The sequence below is a fragment of the Daucus carota genome, chromosome 9, assembly GCF_001625215.2.
Source record: "Daucus carota subsp. sativus chromosome 9, DH1 v3.0, whole genome shotgun sequence".
NCBI lineage: Eukaryota > Viridiplantae > Streptophyta > Magnoliopsida > Apiales > Apiaceae > Daucus > Daucus carota.
In genome coordinates this window covers 1,649,700-1,673,245 of record NC_030389.2, presented here as the reverse complement: position 1 = coordinate 1,673,245, position 23,546 = coordinate 1,649,700, and the positions used below count along the sequence as shown (strand labels likewise).

Here is a 23,546-nt window from a genome sequence, read left to right as displayed (position 1 = left end):
TTTATTCAAGGAAAAATAAATTTATACGACTATATTTTACCCAACATATATGTTCGTATCTCTTTTTATGTTTTTATCGGTAAATAAAACAATCAAACCATTCATAGCCCCTCTTGTTGTCATTGTAATTTATCAAATAAGATAAAATAATATAAAATTTGTGAGATGTATAATTTATAATTTAATAAGTTTTCAAACCATCGATATACCCATCAACTCTGTACTTTCGAACCGTATATTTCTGCCTGAAGTATTTAAAACCTATTTTTTATTTTATCAGTCCATTTAGATTGTGTTTTTCCCCGGTCCAAAGAGAAAAAAAAAAAATGTTTTCAGTAAGTCAAAGACAAAAAGAACCCCTCCAACATTCACATTAAAAAAGTCTTCATATTCACCTAACTTAGCTGTGTATGTAGTTATAAGTGATGTACAACAATCAAGCAAATGACCTAATCAATCAAAGCCGCGAAAGGTTCATTAGGAATAATATAAATAAAAATTTGGATACATTAAATTAATACAAGTGTACTTTTTTTTTTTTTTTTACAATAATCGTACTTGCATTAAATTGAATCATATGAAAGTATATCCAATAAAAAGCTAGGAGCGACATTTTTCCACTCCTGCAGGCCTGACATAGAATAAGACACTCGAGTTAATACGTGAGCGATTTCATTCGCAGATCTATGCACAAATTGCACTAGCACATTTTCAAAGTGCTTAACTAAATCAACACATTACCTAACAATGTTTTCCACTCCTGCAGACCTGACATAGAATAAGACACTCGAGTTAATATGTGAGCGATTTTATTCGCAGATCTATGCACAAATTGCATTAGCACATTTTCAAAGTGCTTAATTAAATCAACACATTCCCTAACAATGATATAGAAATAAGAACAGCCTGCACTCCCAGAAACATTATCGCCAGACATAACCAGAAATATGGTACGGGGCTGGGTAAAGTTTTGCTGCTTATCATTGGCTCTTTAGTGCAACAGACAACAGAGTATTTTTTTACTCTTCACTCCATATGAAATAGCAAAACTATGGTATTGGTAGATTATTGAGACATTGTTAATTTCTGAAAACTTAAGAGAAGATGAGTAGCTAGACTTGTAGTTGCAGGATCCAGAAAGACTTGTAAAAACTATAAAGTGTGCTAATTTAATGAAGAGAAACACAACATCTTTCTTCGCTTCTTTTCTAATATCTTGAAAGCTTATATGGAAAATACGCCCTCTCCTTCCACCATGGTTTCACCTCATAAAGATAAACCGCATATTCTAGACCTTAACAAAGACGATGGTGATGAGTACAGTAAATTCATCAAAAGCATTATCGATGAATTTGAGTCACTAAAAGAAAGTGGGAAACTTTGTGGCACACAAAAATCTGGAACACTTCAAATATCAATTCCCAAATCGAAGATAGATGATAATGCTGAATGCAAAGATGATAAGGGGGGAGATAGATGACAATGCTGAATGCAAAGATGATAGGTAGATGACAAGGCGGAGATAGATGACAATGCTGAATGCAAAGATGATAAGGTGAAGATAGATGACAATGTTGAATACTGGATTATTCTACGTTGGGGTGCTATGATGCAGCTGTTGAGTATGTTAAGAAATTCCAAACTGCCCGTAAGTCATATACATCTTGGTTCAGGTCTTATTTTGTATCCTAATATTATCGGTTTAATTTGGAGTCTGCGTTTTTGTATTGCAGACAAGCCAAAAAAAGTTAAATTGGGTTCATCACATTATTCATTTGTTTAGCGCATTGGATTTGGAGTTTGAAAGGAAGAAGCAACAGGTACTGGTCACAGACCTGTACAAAGCATTGACAGATAGAATGGAAGTTTTAATAAATAGAGTGGAGAAAACAGAGTACGCTCTTCAAATACTAGAGAAACTGAAACTATAGACGGACGAAGATAAGAAAAAGGAAATGGAAGCAGATGCTTTTGACGAAGTGGAACGACTTGATCAGCAGTTGGAAAGAGCAAACCTGTTAAATTGGCTGGCCAAAAATAGGTATTTCTTGGAGGCGAGTGAACCTGTGGGTGACAAAGCGGCGAACAGTTTAAATAAATTTGGAGAGAGATTAGAAAAGCTGAATAAGATATCAGACAGTATTGCCATGAAAAACCTTATTAAAATGCTGAAAGTAAAACATAAGTTTTTTTCAGCCAAAGGCAGAACGGAACAGATGTGGAAACACAATAAAGGCAAGTTCACATATTTCATATAGATAGAGATGTTTTATATTTCATTTTGAAAGAACTAACTATTACTCCATTTACTCTACATGCTGAAAGCAATGCTTTCCATACGGTTGCATCATATTCGACATCCATCTCATTCGGTAACTTCTCAGCCTCAAGTATTTTCCCAGAACGCTCTGAAATATCAATCATACAAGCATAATGATCTGGACCTGGCTTAATATGTGCTGAAAATCATATCTACCACAAAGTTATCTGAACATATGTGCTTAATAGGGCTTCTTTTATTATTTTCAAATGCTGATTCCCTTTTCTGTATATGAGAAGCATCAAAATGCTAATTTTCATTTCCGATTGATAACTTCAGCATTGACTAACCTTAATACATATAGAAGAGATAGTCTTACTGTCTCAAACCTATTATCTATTAGCTCTTAACAAATTAATGGAACCCCTTACTTTGCTAATTAAAATAATTATTTGCTCAGCAAAACATATCAGTATAGCAGAAAACTTAAAAAAGTTTAAAGATGACAATGCATAACAATACACTATAAATTTCAGTACCTATTGCAAATACCAGTTGCGAAAAGAAAGAATGGATGGGTCCTGTTCTTCTTTGGATAATAGGTCTAGTACCATGGACGAGGTAGATGCATCTGCTGAGAATTTGTGAGCTCGCATACTTTTGATCAATACAACTGCTTCTTCATATCTTTTATTCAAAAGACTTCCACGGATGATGGTATTATAAGTCACACCATCAGGCAAACAAACACTCGTTTCCATTTTAGAAAGTAGTTCCTTTGCTTCCTCAAATAACCCTTCTTGACAAAGTCCTCTGATCATTATGTTGTGTGTTATGACATCGGGTTGCAAACCTCTCAAAGCAAGCTTATCAAAAATATTTCTGGCCTCATCAAGTTTTCTGTTCTTGCAGAGACCATCAATGAGGATATTATGTATTTTAATATCATAAACTATACCTGTACATTCCATCATTTGAAAGAAGGAAATTGCTTCATCCATGTATTGGTTCTTGCAAAGGCCATCCAACAAAATTCGACATGTTACTATATTTGGTTTGTTACCTTTTTCTAGCATTTCATGGAAAAGGTTTCGCACCTCACCATGTCTACCCATCTGAAACAGACCATGTATGATGGTGCTGTAGGTTTGAACATCGGGTTTTATAGCTTCAACATGCATTTGTCTAAGGAGATTGATGGCTTTGTCTAGTTCCTGCCTCTTACAATAGCCATTTATCAGAGTGGTATAGCTATAACAATCTGGCGCTATACCATTACTCCTTATGGTATTCAGCACCTCTAATGCCCTGTCAGTGTTGCCTCTTAAACAAAATCCATGCATAAGCGTACTGTAGGTGATTACATTAGGAGGCACACCTTTCTCGATCATAATTTCAATAACATCTTGAGCATCTTTTGTCCTCCCTTCTTTGCAGTATGCATCAACTAATATACTATAGGTGTGCGAATCAGGAGGGATCTTCTGAACACCCATCTCACTTAACAACCGCTCAATGTCCTCCCAGCGGCTGGAGCTGCAAAGACTTTGAAGTAATCTGTTATAGGTTAAAACATTAGGTGATATGCCTTTGTGGGTCATTTCAGACACAAGATCCAATGCATGATCGACTCGTCTCTCTTTGCACAAAGAATCAATAATCGGGGTAAAAGTTACAATATTGGGTCTGCAACCTATATCCTCCATCTCTCTTAACAACTTGAGAGCCGAGGAGGTGTTTGAAGTTTTGCAGAGACCATCAATGACTGTGTTATACATAACTACATTGGGCTGAATATCTTGTAATCCGATAAGCTTCTTAAACAAATTTTCAGCCTCCAAAGGCCTGCCTTGAGATAGAAGGCCCTTGATGAGAGTGTTGTATGTAACAACACTAGGGACATGACCACTCTTGATGATTCCAGCAAGCAATGAAAAGGCATAATCAAGCGTATTCAAGTGACAACAGGAATGAATAGTAGTATTAAAAGTAACAATATCAACAGGAATGCTTAAGACACACAATTCTCTAAACATGGAGACAGCTACAGAGTATTCTTTCATCCGAACAAGGGCAGTTAACAGTTGGTTAAATTGCAGAACAAGAGGCCCAGATTTCAGAAGGAGCATTTTATCGAACACTAGCAGCGCATCTTCTAGTTTATCGAAACCAACCTTAGATTTATGATAGAGTAATTGTTTTAGTCGAGTATGAGTGGTGGATGGAGAAGGAATAAAGGGGGGTTTGGGTTGTGAATTAGGGTTAGGCTTAGTAGAGAAAGGAAGAAAATGAGAATGAAAAAGAGAGGATAAAAGAGAACAAGGGCTTATAATTAGAGGGGTTAAGCTCAAACAAGTCATTGTGAGAACAGCTACTCTCTTGACAGCCATTGCTGAAACTTCTCTGAGCAATATTTTCTCGGGGCGTCCTAATTAAAAGATCAATTATGCAAGCAACTATCATAGATTTACCTAGACCATGCTAAGAGATCAATCAAGCAACTATCATAGAATTTCATAATAGTGCTGCTTCTTTTAAATCATGCCTAACGCACCAAACTATTATAGAGTTTCATGAAATCGCATCATCAGTCCCTCAATTCCTACACTTTTGATCTACTGAATCCCTGCATTTGGCATACATGTCAACTAAAAACTCGCAACAAACACATTTGTCCCAAAATCACCACGAACAACACAACCATGCACTTGTACCACGAACAAATAATGCTGCACGAACCATAAATATCATAGGAAATGTATACTAATTACATTCAACATCTTCGGCTTTAATAGCTCAAAAACACTCAATCATTCGAAACTCCTCACTATTTTGAGAGTAACCACTAATCATAGCAATCAAAGAAACATAATTCCGCCCATTCCTCCTCCAAAATCCTCCAGCACTTGGAGTGCATATCAACGAGCCCGTGTAAAATTTAGCAGCATACCCATAAACTTGTCCCCCCTTAAACACATATCCTGAGGACACTATGTTATGCAAAAATGACTGGCCTTGTATTTTTCGAATCCCATTTGCCAAAACCCTGAGATCAAAGAAGATCAAATATTCGCAAACCTGTACAAAAATTGACAGGTAGAATGGAACATTTAATAAATAGAGAGGAGAAAACAGACTATGTTCTTCAAATACTACTGGAAATGAAATTGAACCTGAAAATAGATATGCAAGCGAAAAACCGGAACGAATCCTTTTGACGAAGTGAAACTACTGGATCAGGAGTTGAAAATAGCTATGTTCTCAGCCAAGGACAGAATGGAACAAATGTGGAAAAACAGGAAAGGATATCCGAGAGATACTTATGTTGTGTTTGGTTGGGGTGAATGAAAATGGAGGGAATGAAATGAGATTTGAACTATAATTTAGTTGAATGTATAATAATTTCATTCCTTCTACCATTCCATTCTTATCACCCTTAACTAGAACTCAAAAACTTCATTTTGTGAAGGAATGCTCCATTCCTTATCATGCCTATTTTCTACCCAAATCCTATCATACAAAATTTGCACTCACTCATTTTTTTCAAAATTCTCCCTCCTACACTCTATTATTTTGTTTTATTTATACTCATTCCATTCCATTCTATTCATTCACCCCAACCAAACACAACCTTAATGCTTTACACATTTCATATAGATAGAAATGCTTTATATTTTATTTTGAAAGAACTAAATATTACTATAAAACCACACATGAGGTCATAATTTATTTTTACACAAATAATCTTTATAGTGACTTCTATCAATCGCTCATTACCTGGAGGCTGGAAAAAGGAGATCCGAGAGGGACTCGAAACCTTAGATTCCTTGGGTTACAAAATAGAAACGAAACAGGGAGAGAACATAGATATGATAAAAAGGAAGGAGGAAGAAAGAGAAGAGCTAAAAGGGGGAAATAAAACAGAAGAAGAGCTAAGAAAGGATCTCCCCAAAAAGATTGAGCTAATAAAATTACTTGAAAAAGGCAGTTACACTGAGTGCATCATACAGAAGCAGGCAATTATCTCACCGTGTCCTCATTTGATGAGGACGATGAATAAAGTTGGCCGTGATGATATGTGAAGCCGTGAGATTTCAACGTATTGCAGAGCATGTTGCAAGCAATTACCACACTGACTACTTCTTTGTCTGCAGAATGTATTACTTCTGTATATAATTGGAGTCCTAGATCCGACAGTCATCAAGGAAATGGATGCAGAAAAGACAATTAAAGAGTAACTGGAGCAACTACCAAATAGTAAGTTCTACCTCTGTATAATTGGATCCGCAATAAGGTGATACTCTTCAATGTGTTTATTTATTCGTTTCATCGTCCCTTGTTTTGCCGTGCTACTTGCTGTTTTTGCTGCAGGAGGAGTGAAAGTCCGCGTCAATCCAAAAAATATTCCTCTCTGCAGATCCTGGTCAGCTAGCGACTCTAAGGACTATGTGCCTGGAAAGCAAAGCTGGCATTTGGAAGAATTTAGTACTACAAAGTGTTTTGCATTTTATGTTGTTGCTGTTTCTGAAGACTGTGTGAATTGTGTATAGTTGTACTACTTGTCCTTGTCAGCAATTAAAAACTCCATTAAATTTGAAATATTTTCTTATATAAGTGAACTTGAAATGCTTTATATATGCTGATGTGTGCATGTTTTTTCTACTAAACTTTAATTTTTTATTCTAAAAAACGTGAAATATGCTTTTAAGTCTGTGATATTTCTTCAAGCAATAGCACATTCGCTATTAGCTGGGTAAATTAGTTCGGAATTGTGGTGCACAGATTATGAAATGATCTGTCAGTTCAGCGATTATGGCATTTAAATGTCAAGATATATCAGTCATTGCTTCAATACGGTAATAATATTGCACTGGAAATTGATAGGATGAGATAAACACTCCAAGAGCCGATATGTAAGAAATATTTACGGATCAAATGATTTGCTTTTGTCGCATATTACTATGGTATATGATGATAAGAACCAAAATGTAGTATAAGAAAACTGAATTTGCCTTCCATTCTGTTTACTTATCAATCGCATTTTCATTAATTTTGCACTACACACTATTTCTACTGGGCTATGTAATTGTCAAAAGAAAAAGTTTTGACATACCTTCAATGTAACTCAGTGCCATTGTACATTACGCTCCTGTTCAACTGTCATGGGAGGCATCCAGTGCCTTCAGATTTAACCTGAATACAAATTTAGCTGCAGGGGCCATAACAAAGCAGGAAGACTGTGATCTTACATCTTCACATTAAAGCGGGAAGGGTGCAAGCGGAGTTTGATTTTGCAATGTCTAAATCGTACACCAATGAGTTAAGAAATGGAGCCCTCCATTCTCTTGACCAAGATATAAATTGGAGAGGAAACGCATATAAGAACTTCATACTAGTAATCACCACAAAAACATTTTCGTTCATTGAAATGATGGGAACAGTCTGAGTCCCTTACATGATATGCCTCCAAAAAACATATTCTTAACTGATGGAACCCTTTACATTGCTAATTAGAATAATTCTTTGCTCAGTAAAACATATTACTACAGCAGAAAACTCGAGGAAGTTAAAAGATGACAATACATAACAATGAACCATAAACTTCAGTACCTATTGCAAAAACCATTTGCAGAAAGCAAGAACGGAGGGGTCTTGTTCTTCTTTAGATAATAGGTCTAGTACCATGGATGTGGTAGATGCATCTTCTGAGAATTTACGAGCTCGCATGTTCTCTGTCAGTACAACTGCTTCTCCATATCTTTTATTTAAAAGACTTCCACGGATGATCGTATTATAAATCACAGCATCAGGCAAACAAATGCCCGTTTCCATTTTAGAAAGTAATTCCTTTGCTTCCTCAAATAACCCTTCTTGACAAAATCCTCTGATCATTATGTTGTGTGTTATGACGTCAGGTTGCAAACCTCTCGAAGCAAGCTTATCAAAAGTATTTCTGGCCTCGTCAAGCTTTCCGTTCTTGTAGAGACCATCAATTAGGATATTATGTATTTGAATATCATGAACTATACCTTTACATTCCATCACTCGAAAGAAGGAAATTGCTTCATCCATGTATCGGTTCTTGCAAAGGCCATCCAACAAAATTCGACATGTTACGATATTTGGTTTAGTACCTTCTTTTAGCATTTCAAGGAAAAGGTTGTCCACCTCATTATGTCTGCCCATCTGAAAGAGACCATGTATGATGGTGCTGTAGGTTTGAACATCGGCTTTTATACCTTCAACACGCATTTGTCTGAGGAGACTGATGGCTTTGTCTAGTTCCTGCCTCTTACAATAGCCATTTATCAGAATGTTATAGCTATAATAGTTTGGCCATATCTCATTACTCCTCATGGTATTCAGCACCTCTAGTGCCCTGTCCATTTTGCCTGTTAAACAATAACCATCCATCAGTGCATTGTATGTGATTGAATCAGGAGGCACACCTTTCTGGATCATAATTTCAATCACATCTTCTGCATGTGTTGTCCTCCCTTCTTTGCAGTATGCATCAACTAATATATTATAGGTGTGCAAATCTGGATAGATCCTCCTAACACCCATCTCAGTTAACAAACGCTCAGTGTCCTCCCATCGGCCGGAGCTGCAAAGACCTTGAAGTAGCGTGCTATAGGTTATAACATCAGGTGATATGCCTTTGTCGGTCATTTCAGACACAAGAACCAATGCTTGATCGACTCGTCTCTCTTTGCACAAAGAATCAATAATTGAGGTATAAGTTACCGCATCGGGGTTACAACCTATCTCCTCCATCTTTCTTAACAACTTGAGAGCCATGGAGGTATTTGAAGTTTTGCAGAGACCATCAATGATGGTGTTATACGTAACTGCATCGGGCTGAATTTCTTGAAATCTGATAAGCTTGTTAAACAAATCCCCAGCCTCCAAAGGCCTGTCTTGAGATAGAAGGCCCTTGATGAGAGTGTTGTAGGTAAAGACATCGGGCACCCAACCACTCTTGATGATTCCAGCAAGCAACGGAAAGGCATAATCAAGTGTATTCAAGTGACAACAGGAATGAATGGCAGTATTAAAGGTAACAATGTCAACAGGAATGCTTAACACACGCATTTCTCTAAACATGGAGACAGCTACAGAGTATTCTTTCATTCGTACGAGGGCGGTTAAGAGTTGGTTGAAATCCACAACAGAAAGCCCAGATTTCAGACGGAGCATTTGATCGAACACAAGAAGAGCATCGTCGAGTTTATCAAAACCAACTTTAGATTTATGATAGAGTAATTGTTTAAGTTCGGGATGAGTGGTGGATGGAGAAGGAATAAAGGGGGGTTTGGGTTGTGAATTAGGGTTAGGTTTAGTAGAGAAAAGAAGAAAATGAGAATGAAAAAGAGAAGGGGTGCTTACAATTGAAGCCATCGACGTGAATGAAGTGAGAACATGAAAATGAGCACTGGCTAGTGTTTGACCTCCTCTCTTTAGCAACAACATCGTTCAAGCCTCTTTGAGCTGCGATTTGCAGAAATGGGATTTAAACTCTCTCTGTCAGTGTGAAATTGACTTAAACTCGGGAATGAGATAGACTCGAGGAATTGTTTTCATTTTTTGATACACATGTTAATCGGTATTGATCGGTGAGGGGAGAGTGCTTTTGAAAATTAGTGTGTTCCCGGAAAAAAAAGTGTTGGGTAATTATTTTTTATATTTGTTTATTTTGAGTTATAATATAAAAAAATAAAACTTTTGATAAGATTTGATAATGAAATTGTTAGCTTAAATTGACAGAAAGAAGAAGAAGATATACGGCTGAAACCAACTTCTTATTAACTGAGAACTCAAAGAGTACAAGTGCTGACCATTTAATAAGTAGAATAAAAATAACAAACTGTTATGCACTATCCTGTGCACTATCCTGAAAACAAGCAACTAAATCTGAAAAATAGAAGACTCTAAAACAACCACGACTAACAGCTAATTGACAATTCCTAAATATTAGAACTTATTTTGACTCAGTAAATAGATAAATAATATTAATCTAACATTCCCTCCCATAAACTGAACATCTCCAGAGTTCAGTTTAGACACCATTGTAGCCTTCCTTTAGCCTGAATTCTTCAATGCACAAACTCCTAGTAACTTCCGTAACTTCACAAAAGCAGCTGATTTGAGAGGCTTTGTCAATATATCAGCAACCTGATCTTCACTTCTACAGTAGTTCAAATTAATGACTTCATCGGTTGACAAATCACGTAAGAAGTGAAACCGTACATCTATGTGTTTGCATCTTCCATGGAATACAGGATTTTTGGACAACTTAATTGTGGAAGTATTGTCACAAAAAATTTGACAAGCATCCTGTTGCTTGCACTGGAGCTCCTCAAGAATGTTCCGCAACCACAAAGCCTGACAAGAACATACTGCTGCTGCAACAAACTCGGCTTCAGTAGTGGAAAGAGTAACTATTGGCTGTTTCTTTGAGCACCATGAAACTGCTGCAGAACCAAAAAGAAAGGCATAACCAGAAGTGCTCTTTCGATCATCCAAGTCTCCAGCATAATCACTGTCAGTGAAGCCAAACAATTCTGGCATTTCACCGCTATTATAGAACAATCCAAAACCACAAGTTCCCTTTAAGTAACGGAGAATTCTCTTTGCTGCTAAAAGATGAATCTCCTTTGGAGCTTCCATGTACCTGCTAATCATACTCACAGCTTGCATTATGTCGGGTCTGGTTGCTGTTAAATACATCAAGCTTCCGACAATTTGCTTGTAACGAGTACTATCAACTCCTCTCCCAGCAAATTCCTTAGTAAGCTTCACACCCTTTTCAGCCGGAGTGCTAACTAGATTGCAATCAAGCATACCAAATCTGCCTAATACTTCTTGTACATACTTCCTTTGACACAAAAAAATTCCACTATCCGATTGCACTGCTTCTATGCCAAGAAAATAATGCATCATTCCAAGATCAGACATATCAAACTCATGCATCATAGATTGTTTAAATCTTTCAAGCATGGCAGCATCATTTCCGGTATATATAAGATCATCAACATACAAGCACACAATAATCAACTTGCCATCATCTCCAATTTTTGCTCATATGGACACCTTTTGAATCCTTCTTTTAAAAAATAACTATTTATACGACTATACCAGGCTCTAGGAGCCTGCTTTAGTCCGTATAAAGCTTTCTTTAATTTATAGACTTTATGCTCATTACCAGAATTCACATAGCCAGGCGGTTGATCGACGAACACCTCTTCCTCCAAGTCTCCTTGTAAAAATGCCGACTTGACATCTAACTGAGATATTTGCCATGAGTTACAAGCTGCTAATGCCGTCACCAAACGAATCGTATCATGCCTTGCAACCGGTGCAAAGACTTCTAAATAATCGATGCCATGTTCCTGCTTGTATCCTTTCGCTACGAGACGCGCTTTATATTTATCCACTTCTCCTTTTTCATTGATTTTTGTTTTTGTAAACCCACTTTACGCCAATGCTCTTTTTTCCGGGTGGAAGATCAACTAACTCCCACGTATCATTTCTCTCGATTGCTGCTATTTCATCATCCATAGCACTCTTCCATTTCTCTTCTTTCACAGCCTCCTTGTAAGTTGTTGGATCACAGTCAGAAAATAAGGCAAATTGCACAAGGGGATCCTCTGGAATTTCATTATCTGGAACTTGATAATCTGACATCCATGCTGGCCTTCTTCTAGACAAGCAGAATCTTGCAGCTGCTCATGAGTTTCTGGACCTGTTCCCATGCTATCAAGAGTGCCAGAATCAACATTTGATTAGTTACCAGGTGCTGCAACATCAGGAATTTTCTGTTGTTGCATTTGCATATCAGCATCATATTCGACATCAAAATCTGCTGGAATCTGTTGAGAATCATCACCACTAGTGCTACTCCAAGACCAGAATTTTTTTTCATCGAACACTACATCTCGGCTCACCACTATCTTCTTGGTAATAGGATTATACAGCTTGTAAGCCTTTGTTGGCTCGCTAATACCAAGAAAAATGCATTTTTCTCCCTTTTTATCGAGTTTTTTTCTTCTTTGATCAGGAATATGGGCATATGCAATGCTCCCAAAAATTCTGAAATGATTTACATCAGGTTTTTCACCTTTCCAAGCTTCCTGCGGAGTCATATTTTTAACAGAAGAAGTAGGACTTCTATTTAAAACATGAATACTCCAATTTACTGCTTCTGGCCAAAAATTCTTTGGCACTCCGCTCATGGACAAAAGACTTCGAACCATATTAAGGATCGTCCGGTTTTTTCTTTCACTGACACCGTTTTGCTGAGGTGTATAGGCTGCTGTAAGCTGTTTTTTAATGCCATGATTTTCACAGAACTTCACAAAATCGTGCGAGGTATATTCTCCTCCACGATCCATGCGGAGTACTTGAATAGATTTGCCTGTTTCCTTTTCCACAAGTGCTTTGTAATTTTTGAATGCCAGAAATGCTTCATCCTTTGTTTGCAAAAAATCAACCCACACTTTCCGACTAAAATCATCAACAAAGGTTATAAAATACCTTTTCCCTCCATTAGACATATGATTCATAGGCCCACAAATATCGAAATGGATCAGTTCCAACACCTCCTTGGCTCTCACAGACTTTCCTTTAGGGAATGGATCCCTATGTTGTTTGCTAACAACACAATCTTCACAAACTTCAGATGGAGCACTTATTTGGGAAAGACCAAACACCATATTTTTTCGTGAAAGTGTTTGCAAACCAGCAAAATTTAAATGACCATATCGAAAATGCCACAACCATGATGCATCATTTAACATTGCTGAGAAACATGAATAATTGAGAGTGTGCAGATAAAGCGGAAACATTCTGTTGTGTGTCATTTTTACCTCAGCTATCAGCCCCAATTTCTTCTCTTTAATCGTACACACACCATTCTTAATACATATTTCATACCCCATATCTTGCAGTTGTCCAACACTAAGCAAGTTTGTTTTCAAATCAGGAACAAAAAGAACATCTGAAATAGTGTGACCTACATTTCCTTTGCCTTGAACAGTGACTTTCCCTTTTCCCATAACAGAAATGGTTGAATTATCCCCAAATTTCACATTATGATTAAAGGATTTGTCTAACTCAGAAAATGCACTCTCATTCCCACACATGTGATTGCTACAACCGGTATCTAAATACCACATGTTTAATTTCGTTTTCTCTGTCTCATGGCACACCATTAGTAAAGTCACCTCTTCAGATGTATCCTCAACTTTAACAAAATTACTTCTTTCAACATTCCGTTTATTCAGATTTGTATAACATTCAGACTTATAGTGACCAAACTTATGACAACGATGACATTCAATTGCAGACTTGTCTACTGACCTGGATTTGTTACCAAATGATTGATGTCCTCCTTTGCCAAATTTCCTCCCTTGGTGCTCCTGATTTGCACGACTTTTATAACCATTGCTGCCTCCTTTGTGATAGTTGTTGACTGGTTTAGAATGATTGCCGCTGGATACATGTAGAGCTTGCTCCTCCTCATCTTGCTTGATAAGCTTTCGCTCGTGAACTTTCAGAGAATTTTCAAGTTCCTCAATAGATAGATGGTCAATGTTTTTGGACTCTTCTATTGAGCAAACTATATAATTATACTTTGATGTTAAAGAGCGAAGAATCTTTTCCACCACGGTAACATCCTCCTTTTTGTCTCCATTAATTCGTAACTTGTTAACAATTGCCATTGTCCTTGAGAAAAAATCAGCAATAGACTCTCCTGGCTTCATTTTTAAACTATCAAACTCCTCACGGAGTGATTGCAGCAACACCCTTTTAGCTCTTTCATTCCCTTGGTATTTCTTTTTCATTGCATCCCATATATCTTTAGAGGTATCTTTGTAAAGAATAGTCTCTAAAGTGGACCTATCAATGGCTTGGAATAGATAATTCTTCGCTTTAAAATCCTTCAATGTTTGTGCCTCAATTTCAGGTTTCTGCGCGTCTGGTGTGTCTTTCGTAACCTCTTTAACACCATCCGTAACAATCTGCCAATACTCCTTGGACCTCAAGAAGTTCTCCATTAGCATACTCCAATGATCATAGTGACCATCAAAACGAGGGATTGAAGCTTGGACAAAGTTATTTTCAGATGTCATCACTATGCTGCAGCGTTTAGCTGATGACAAATAATTCTGAAACAAGGAAAAGTGTTTCGCTCTGATACCACTGTTAGCTTAAATTGACAGAAAGAAGAAGAAGATATACTGCTGAAACCAACTTCTTATTAACCGAGAACTCAAAGAGTACAAGTGCTGACCATTTAATAAATAGAATAAAAATAACAAACTGTTATGCACTATCATGTGCACTATCCTGAAAACAAGCAACTAAATCTGAAAAATAGAAGACTCTAAAACAATCACGACTAACAGCTACTTGACAATTCCTAAATATTAGAACTTATTTTGACTAAGTAAATAAATAAATAAAATTAATCTAACAGAAATTTGCAACAGTGGACCTGTTTTTTCTGAAAACAGCCTTTTAGATAAAAGCTGATGTTCGGAAATTTTACTTTTAGATTTATCAAACATTTTTTCAGCTATTTTTCAGCAAAAAATTGTAGTTGCTGTCTACAACAGCAACGTCAAATGGTATTTAAATTCGTTGAAATAATTTTTTGATGAATTATGTACACTCTAAAATAGGTAAGTTTATAAAATAAATTAAAATATATTATCGAATGATAGCCATATTTTTCATTATATTTCATTAAAATGGCCAAATTTTAATTTCAAAAATTAATGTTCAAATTTTACATTCGTCTTTTAAAAGAATAATCCATTTGTGAAGTCAGAGTTGGTCATTATTTTATAAAATGAATAAAATACAGTTATCATTTTAGAAAAAGTTTAACTAATATCATTATTTTAAATTAAATTTGGATATTAATTTGTAATTTTGAAAATCTGATCACATTTTTTTAAGTATAGTTAAAATACGACCACTACTATATAATTTACTTAATAAATAAACATATTCAAATATATATATTTATTTTTAAATTTTAATAATATTAAATTATATCATGTCGTATACACAAGTTATTTTTAATAATGGTTCAAGATTGTAATATTAAACATAAATTAGTTTGAATAATATATTAATATTATAGTAAATTTTATAATAATATGATTAGTAGATTAGCTCAGATATTGACTAAATGATGAACCAAAAAATTTAGATTCTTTTATTTTATAATGATGAAAGATCAATCATACAAGCATAATGATCTAAACCAGGGGCAATAATTAAAATATTATATTTTAAATCAAATCTAAAATTGAATTTATTTTAGTATTATTAAACCAAACCGTATATAATTACCAGAACAAAATCATCTAGCTCCCTTGTATCATTTCACATAAACTTTATTTTGTGTATACATCTATCTACATAATAATATAAAATTGTATATGCTGCATATAATGGCTTGCAATTTAGTATCATGATCAGTTCAGTATCATCATTACACTTCAGTATCGATGAGAAGCATCATCTTTGGTTTCAATCATTTTCGACCTTTAGTATCATCAAAAAGCATCATGTCATCCGTTCTTGTAATGAAAAACCCTACTTTTCATTGAGTTCATCAGCTCTTCTTCGGGCACTCTATGGTTCGTATATTGAAAAATAAATAGAAACTGGATACCGTCTCACCATGGTGAAGAATGCATTTATGATGTAACAAGTATTTAATCCAGATATGACGAGGAAGAGAAATGAGCTTGATCGTAAAAGTCAGAATATGTGCTGAAGATTATATATCTAGAACAAAGTTATTTGAACATGGGCTTCTTTTATTATTTTTAAATGCTTATTTCTTCCGTATATGAGACGCATCAAAATGCTACTTTTTCTGAATATGGTTCTTATTCATCGATGCTGTTGCAGGGGAACTAATTCTAAATGGCGCTGGCTTGAAATCGAAAAAATACTTGACTCCAGATTGCCAAACATTGTGTTTCAGATGAGCATGGAATCGGATTGATGGCAACAACCTGGTGAAAACCCCTTAAGTTGTTGCTCATACAGAATATGGGACCAAAAATTCAAGTTTGCTCTTGTTAATCTGGGGAGCCAATATCTGTCAGGATCCATCATCGCTATGCTGATGTAATCTCAATTGTCTGTAAAAATTAACCAGTACAGCGACGTTAAACCTGTGAAGTTTGATGACATTTTGAAGTTCGACGGTGAATTAGTTGGCACGTAAGAGATAATACTCGAAGAAACGAACGATAAAATTTGTGCAGAAGTCATTTGAAATGCTTATTACTCCATTCAAGGGGCCACTTGATGAGATCTGTGAGTACATAGAGTTAGGTCTATGACCTATATCTTTTAAAGACTTACTGGCAAAGGAGTAAAGACGATGAATTCATACTTTTCTGATCATTTTTCTGCATTTCTAATCAGCAGTCCTCTATCAAACAGGAAGCACAAATAAATGAGGGCCTAAGGGATGCACTTTAGTTATCCAGCACTTGATGTAGAGACCTTCAGATCTATTTGACTGATCTTCTCAAATCAAGAATGCCTCGAGCTGTCAGCGTGATCATTTTTCTGCACAATATCAAACAGGAAGCATAAACATATAAGGGACTATACATATTAGAAAGAAAATATTGCGCAACCATTAAAAATTTCACCTAACAAACCGAAACTTAATTTTCCACATTAAATTATTGAACCATAGAAATACAAGTTTATTCGAAAATTCAGCTATCTTTCCAAGCCGAATAGCCTAATATCACTGTTTTGTCTCTGCCAAAGCCACATGGATGAAACAAGGAGAACATGAGAAAAGCATAAACCAAAGAAACTATATTCTTGCGGACACTCTATAATACAAATCTCTGGAGAATAGACGCAGAATCTCGCTTCCTAGTGTTCTATAAAATATACACCACAATTTAGTTTTACGCATTTTTAGTAGCGAGCAGAATCAAAAGTATCACTATATAGAAATCCCAATAATAATGCATTATATACAACTAAAACCTGCCATATGATAGCTGTTCAATTAACCTTATTCCATTTCATAGTAGTTTACTGCTTTGACGCACGAAAATTTCAGCGACATGTCATAACTCATTAGCTGTAAGCTCCTTGTGATTCAGCAAGCAACATTCATACTTCATTTTCTGTTTCAACTTGTAATTTTGTGTAATCCCATAGACCACAAAAGTTGCGAAACAGTCATTTCATCAGTCACTCTAATAGTGCCGGAATATCCTTGAGAATTGAGATAGAATTATCTTTTCCCCAACTTCCCTTGCCAATAATAGCAAATTTAACTACAACCCACTAGCTAACTATGATGTGCCAATTCAAATTTAGAAAACTGCAGATAATGTTCCAACTCCAACCATGTTGACCTCTCAGGTAAATTTTTACAAATCTCTGTTTTGTTATCTATATTAGTGCATCTCCAGGAGCCAACTTAGCATAATGGAGTTAAATAGCAGGGTTAGGCTAGCAAGCGGAAGGGGGGAGACATAAAGGAATTGTAAGGAAAAAGTAGGGATTATCCATTCATTTAAGAGTTTTTGTTCTTATTTTAATTAGCGGAGCCTGACCCTCTCGAACGCTCAAATCTCTATATAAATTCTCTTTTGATCTCCAAATAAAATACACTTCGTTTAGCTTGTCGTTATTCTACGGAGGCTGAACCACTCCTCGATCGGAGGGCATTTTTATTTCAAGGTAGATCGGAACCATCAATGTTGGTCTGAGTTATATTTTCATTCCTGTTCAATAGTGCTTAATCCTCCTATTATCAGTGGTTTGTAGCAGTAATATTACTTGATTCAACCGTATCCATAGATAATACTACTTGGCATTGCTTTTACTTAGTCACAATCCTTTTAATAGTAGAAGAAATAGAAGTCAGAATGGTATAACAGATAATATCCGGAGAAAGAGATATGAGCTAGTTTGTGAAAGCCTGAATATGCGTGCTGAACGTTATATCAGGAATGAAGTTATCTGATTTATGCATTATAGAGATAGTACAGAGGCTTCTTTTATTGTTTTTAAATGCTGATTTCTTTTTCTGTATTATGGGAAGCGTCGAAATGCTAGCTTTCAATTCAGAATGACAACTTGTACATAGACTGTCCTTAATACATATAGAAGAGGTAGTATTACAGTCACTAATCCATTGTCTATTTCCTCTAAAATAACTGATGGTACCCCTTAAGTTGCCAACAATATAAATTTTTACTCAGCAAAACATATTACTATAGCAGATAACTTAAAGAAGTTAGGAGATGATAAAAAATAACAATGAACCGTAAATTTCAGTACCTGTTGCAAAAACCATATGCAGAAAGCAAGAACGGTGGGGTCCAGGTCTACTAACATGGATGTGGTAGATGCATCCGCTGAGAATTTGTGAGCTCGCATGTTCTCAATCAGTACAACTGCCTCTTCGTATCTTTTATCCGAAAGACTTCCACGGATGATCGTGTTGCAAGTCACATCATCAGGCAAACAACCGCTAGTTTCCATTTCAGAAAGTAATACCTTTGCTTCATCAAACAAGCCTTCTTGACAAAATCCTTGAATCATTGTAGTGTATGTCTCCACATTGGGTTGCAAACCACTCGAAGCAAGCTTATCAAAAATATTTCTGGCCTCATCAAGTTTTCTGTTCTTGCAAAGGCCATCAATGAGAATATTATGTATTTGAATATCATGAACTATACCTTTACATTCCATCATTTCAAAGAAGGAAATTGCTTCATCCATGTATTGGTTCTTGCAAAGGCCATCCAATAGAATTCGACATGTTACGATATTTGGTTTATTACCTGTTTTTAGCATTTCAGGGAAAAGGTTCCGCACCTCATTATGTCTACCCATCTGAAACAAACCATGTATGATGGTGGTGTACGTTTGAACATCAGGCTTTATACCTTCAACAGGCATTTGTCTGAGGAGATAAATGGCTTTGTCTACTTTCTGTGTCTTACAATAGCCATTTATCAAAATGTTATAGCTATAACAGTCTGGCCATATCTCATTACTCTTCATGGTATTCAGCACCTCTTGTGCCCTGTCCATTTTGCCTGTTAAACAATAACCATCCATCAGTGCATTGTATGTGATTACGTTAGGAGGCACACCTTTCTGGATCATAATTTCAATCACATCTTCTGCATCTGTTGTCCTCCCTTCTTTGCAGTATGCATCAACTAATATATTATAGGTGTGCAAGTTTGGAGAGATCTTCCTAACACCCATCTCAGTTAACAAACTCTCAGTGTCCTCCCATCGGCCGGAGCTGCAAAGACCTTGAAGTAGCGTGTTATAGGTTATAACATCAGGTGATATGCCTTTGGCGGTCATTTCAGACACAAGATCCAATGCATGATCGACTCGTCTCTCTTTGCACAAAGAATCAATAATTGAGTTAAAAGTTACCGCATCGGGGTTACAACCTATCTCCTCCATCTTTCTTAACAACTTGAGAGCCATGGAGGTATTTGAAGTTTTGCAGAGACCGTCAATGATGGTGTTATACGTAACTACACTGGGCTGAATTTCTTGAAATTTGATAAGCTTCTTAAACAAATCCCCAGCCTCCAAAGGCCTGTCTTGAGATAGAAGGCCCTTGATGAGAGTGGTGTAGGTAAATACATCAGGCACCCAACCACTCTTGATGATTCCAGCAAGCAATGAAAAGGCATAATTAAGCGTATTCAAGTGACAACAGGAATGGATGGCAGTATTAAAGGTAACAATATTAACAGGAATGCTTAAAACACGGAATTCTCTAAACATGGAGACGGCAACAGAGTACTCTTCCATTCGAACGAGGGCGGTTAACAGTTGTGTGAAATGCACAACAGAAAGCCCAGATTTCAGACGGAGCATTTTATCGAACACAAGAAGAGCATCGTCGAGTTTATCAAAACCAACCTTGGATTTCTGATAGAGTAGTAGTTTTAGTCGAGTATGAGTGGTGGATGGAGAAGGAATAAAGGGGGCTTTGGGTTGTGAATTAGGGTTAGGTTTAGTAGAGAAAGGAAGAAAATGAGAACGAAAAAGAGAGGATGAAAGAGAACAAGGGCTTCTTACACTGAGAGGCCTTAAGCTGAAACAAGTCATTGTGAGAAGAGCTCCTCTCTTGGCCGCCATTGCTGAAGCTTCTCTGAGCTGCAGTGTATTTTAAAAATCCGGATTTATTAAAAAATCTTGATTAATCCTTATAAAATATTTTAAAATATCCCATCAATTTACCGGTTACACTCAAATTTGATTCCCACTTTTTACGAGCATGACTTGAACACATATATGTACTAGGGGACTTTCATTGCTTTCATCTCATGTTCTGTTGTGCGAGTCCCTCTACATTTTTCGATAACATTAAATATAATTATGCATCAAGTCAACACAACGATAAATGTGGAATAAGTTCGTGAATGAAAGGAAATGATCTGTGCATACACTCTGATTGTCGCGTCTTTTTAGCTTAGGGTATAGGTAGAAACTTGATATTTAAAATACTGAATTAACCCTGTTAATTACAATTTAATCTCACCATGACAGACTGACAGTAGTACAGTTACTACATAAAATAGAGAAGTACGATATATCGGGTGTAGGATATTAAAGTACAATATTGAAAGTGTGGTAACAGATAAAGTCCACATACACAAAGTGCACTTTTCTCTATTAAAAAATATTTTTTATTTTCACGCCACAAGGAGAAACGTTGCACAAGTTATAAATAGCATATAATTCCACTAATCATAGCAATCAAAAAAACATAATTCCTCTTTCAAATTCTTCCTGCACTGAGTGCATATCAACTACTCCCATCACAACAAAATCATTCTTACCCAAAAAAATTTAGCAGCATATCACTAATATTTTCTTCAATAGACAACATACATATCACTAAATCTAATATAAACCGACTTATTTTGTACCTTTCAAATCTCATTTGCCAAAACAATTTAAAGGCCTTAAATTTATGGCCAGTTCCACAAAATCCCAAAAAAAAAAAAGTTCATGTCGACACAATTTTCTTTAATGTTTTATTAAAAAAGCTCATAATTTTAGTTAAATTTCCATGAATCAGTATATTATATTTTAAGAATGTAGTTTTTGACTCATGTCATAATATTATTAATCGGTCGTTTTTTCATAAAGAATTTAGATTTTGTTTAATGTTACAACTGAAAATTCTATTCTATGAAATAAATCATGCATTCACATGACTCAATATTTAAAATCTTACTTTTATAATTTAGTTATTAAATTCTAATTATGTAATATATTTCAAATTGAACTTACTATAATTTAATATTTTATTAAAACAAGTCTAAATAAAAAAAATATAAATTTTAATTTAGAATTCAATTCGAAATAATTTTCTCCTAGACAAATTAATTGCGAATCAACTCAAGTTTAGCTGCAGAAATATGCTAGATAAATCTCTTGAGCTTCCTTAGATCAAGTCCGATAGATTACCTATCTCATTACTTATTGATTTAGGTAATCTAATTTTAGTGTCAACTCCGATAGCAATTGCTATATTTGTTCTCTTAAAATTATTTTAATACAGTAATAGCTTTGAGAGAGAAGGGGAAAAGAAAAAAAAAAAGAGATGATTATTTTATTCTTAAATATTAAATAGATAATGGCTAGAGGTTACTTAGGTAATAGTTAAGAGATTTGAGATTGTACAAGTGATTTAAGTATCACTAAGATAGTGTTGGAGTCATGGAGTGCATATTTTTGAGATATTACTTAAAAACGAATTTAGGATCTCATTTAAATAACCTATTGAACTTGCACGTAACTTACATGATAAGTAAAAAGATTTGTGAAAAAACTTAAACTCCACTCGATTCGGTTATCCTTAATTTATACTCCCTCCGTCTCACCAGGAAGCTTACGTGCACTGTTTGCACGCATTTTGAGACTCTTATAAAGTATAGCTCTATAACGTATTTTTAATTATTTTTTTTTGGATAAAAGTTTAAACACCAAACTTTTTTTGAGAATTTTTTTTTAAAAATAAATATAATGTAAGTATACTTTATAAAGGTCTTAAAATGCGTGTCGAAAAGTAACGTAAAAAACCTGGCGGGAGGGAGGGAGTATATCCCAGATGCTCTACACATCATCCACAATCCACTTGTCATCACCTTCTTTTTCTCACATTTGGCTCCCATATGATATGAGCACCAACATTCAAATGGCTCGGAAGAACCAAAAGAAAGCACTCCTCATTGCTCCACGCACTCCCGAACTCTCCTCCTTTACTTCATCTCCACTAAAACACAACACACCAAACAAAATTTAATGAAAATTAAACAACCCCTCTTGAGAAAAACAATAAAGATTCAACCTTTAAACAATCAAAACAATAAAGATTCAACCTTTACACATATAAAAGAAGAAAGATTCAAACTTTATACATTTAACAATAAGCTCAACCAGAAAACACCCACAAAAAATAAGGAGAAAATGCTCAGATTTAATGCCTATATGTGTTCTTCTTGTTGTGATTGCAGAGATTATGTTTCTGGGTCGAGTCATCGTTGCTCACAAAAAAATCTTTGGTTAATTTATGGGCTAGCTCGTTTTATCAGTTTACTACATTGCCTTGGTCTTTAAAGAGCTAGGATATGGTATATCCTAGTTTTATCTGTTTAATTTGGAGTTTGTATTTTTGTATTGCAGATGAGCCAAGAAAAGTTAAATTGGGTTCATCATATTTCAAATTGTTTAGCCTATTTGATTCGGAGTTTGAAAGGAAGAAGCAACGGGCACTCGCCACAAACCTTTACAAAAAATTGACTGCAGGTAGAATGGAACAGTTGATAAATAGAGAGGAGAAAACAGGCTACGTCGTTCAAATACTACAGAAAATGAAAAAGCAGCTGGTAGAAGATATGAATTTGAAAAGAGCGGACCACTTGTTAGATTGGCTGGAAGAAAATAGGTATTCCTTGGAGGCGAGTGAACCTGCGGGTGCCAAAGCTAGGGGTGATGAAGGGGCAGAACGGTTTAAAAAAAATATTGGCGAGAGAGATTTGAAAAGCTGAATAAGATGTCAGACATGGATGCCATGAAAAAGCTTATAAAAATGCTGAAAGTAAAACATAAAGTTTTTCTCAACCAAGGGCAGAACGGAACAGATGCGGAAAAATGACAAAGGCAAGTTCACATATTTCATACAGATAGAATTCCTGCCATCAGGGGTGAGCAAAAAACCGAATTAAAA

General features: G+C 35.6%; 3 protein-coding genes across 3 annotated transcripts; all 3 read right to left on the bottom strand.

Moving 5' to 3' along the window:
- Positions 1-1,180: 1,180 nt before the first annotated feature.
- On the bottom strand, positions 1,181-7,520 carry LOC108200318 (pentatricopeptide repeat-containing protein At1g63330-like). Its single transcript, XM_064084076.1, has 3 exons — positions 7,374-7,520; positions 2,800-6,725; positions 1,181-2,408 (listed from the first exon to the last, which is right to left on the bottom strand). The coding sequence occupies exon 2, from the start codon at positions 4,648-4,650 to the stop codon at positions 2,800-2,802; it is 1,851 nt and encodes a 616-aa protein (XP_063940146.1). The 5' UTR covers positions 4,651-6,725; positions 7,374-7,520; the 3' UTR covers positions 1,181-2,408.
- A 144-nt stretch (positions 7,521-7,664) lies between these two features.
- On the bottom strand, positions 7,665-9,869 carry LOC135146717 (pentatricopeptide repeat-containing protein At1g63330-like). The gene has a single exon (XM_064084075.1). It carries the CDS (start codon positions 9,731-9,733, stop codon positions 7,871-7,873), a length of 1,863 nt encoding a protein of 620 aa, XP_063940145.1. The 5' UTR covers positions 9,734-9,869; the 3' UTR covers positions 7,665-7,870.
- A 6,688-nt stretch (positions 9,870-16,557) lies between these two features.
- On the bottom strand, positions 16,558-20,566 carry LOC108202579 (pentatricopeptide repeat-containing protein At1g63330). The gene is made up of 2 exons (XM_064084074.1): positions 18,611-20,566; positions 16,558-16,864 (listed from the first exon to the last, which is right to left on the bottom strand). The coding sequence occupies exons 1-2, from the start codon at positions 20,444-20,446 to the stop codon at positions 16,829-16,831; spliced, it is 1,872 nt and encodes a 623-aa protein (XP_063940144.1). The 5' UTR covers positions 20,447-20,566; the 3' UTR covers positions 16,558-16,828.
- Between the last annotated feature and the right edge of the window lie 2,980 nt (positions 20,567-23,546).

What these genes read in the sequence shown, in the direction of transcription:
- LOC108200318 (XM_064084076.1), bottom strand. Translation starts at nt 4,650, where the DNA reads ATGGCTGTCAAGAGAGTAGCTGTTCTCACAATGACTTGTTTGAGCTTA.
- LOC135146717 (XM_064084075.1), bottom strand. Translation starts at nt 9,733, where the DNA reads ATGTTGTTGCTAAAGAGAGGAGGTCAAACACTAGCCAGTGCTCATTTT.
- LOC108202579 (XM_064084074.1), bottom strand. Translation starts at nt 20,446, where the DNA reads ATGGCGGCCAAGAGAGGAGCTCTTCTCACAATGACTTGTTTCAGCTTA. An exon ending in GCATATGGTTTTTGCAACAG is followed by an intron (nt 16,865 to 18,610) that starts GTACTGAAATTT and finishes GATATTGTGCAG; the next exon opens with AAAAATGATCACGCTGACAG.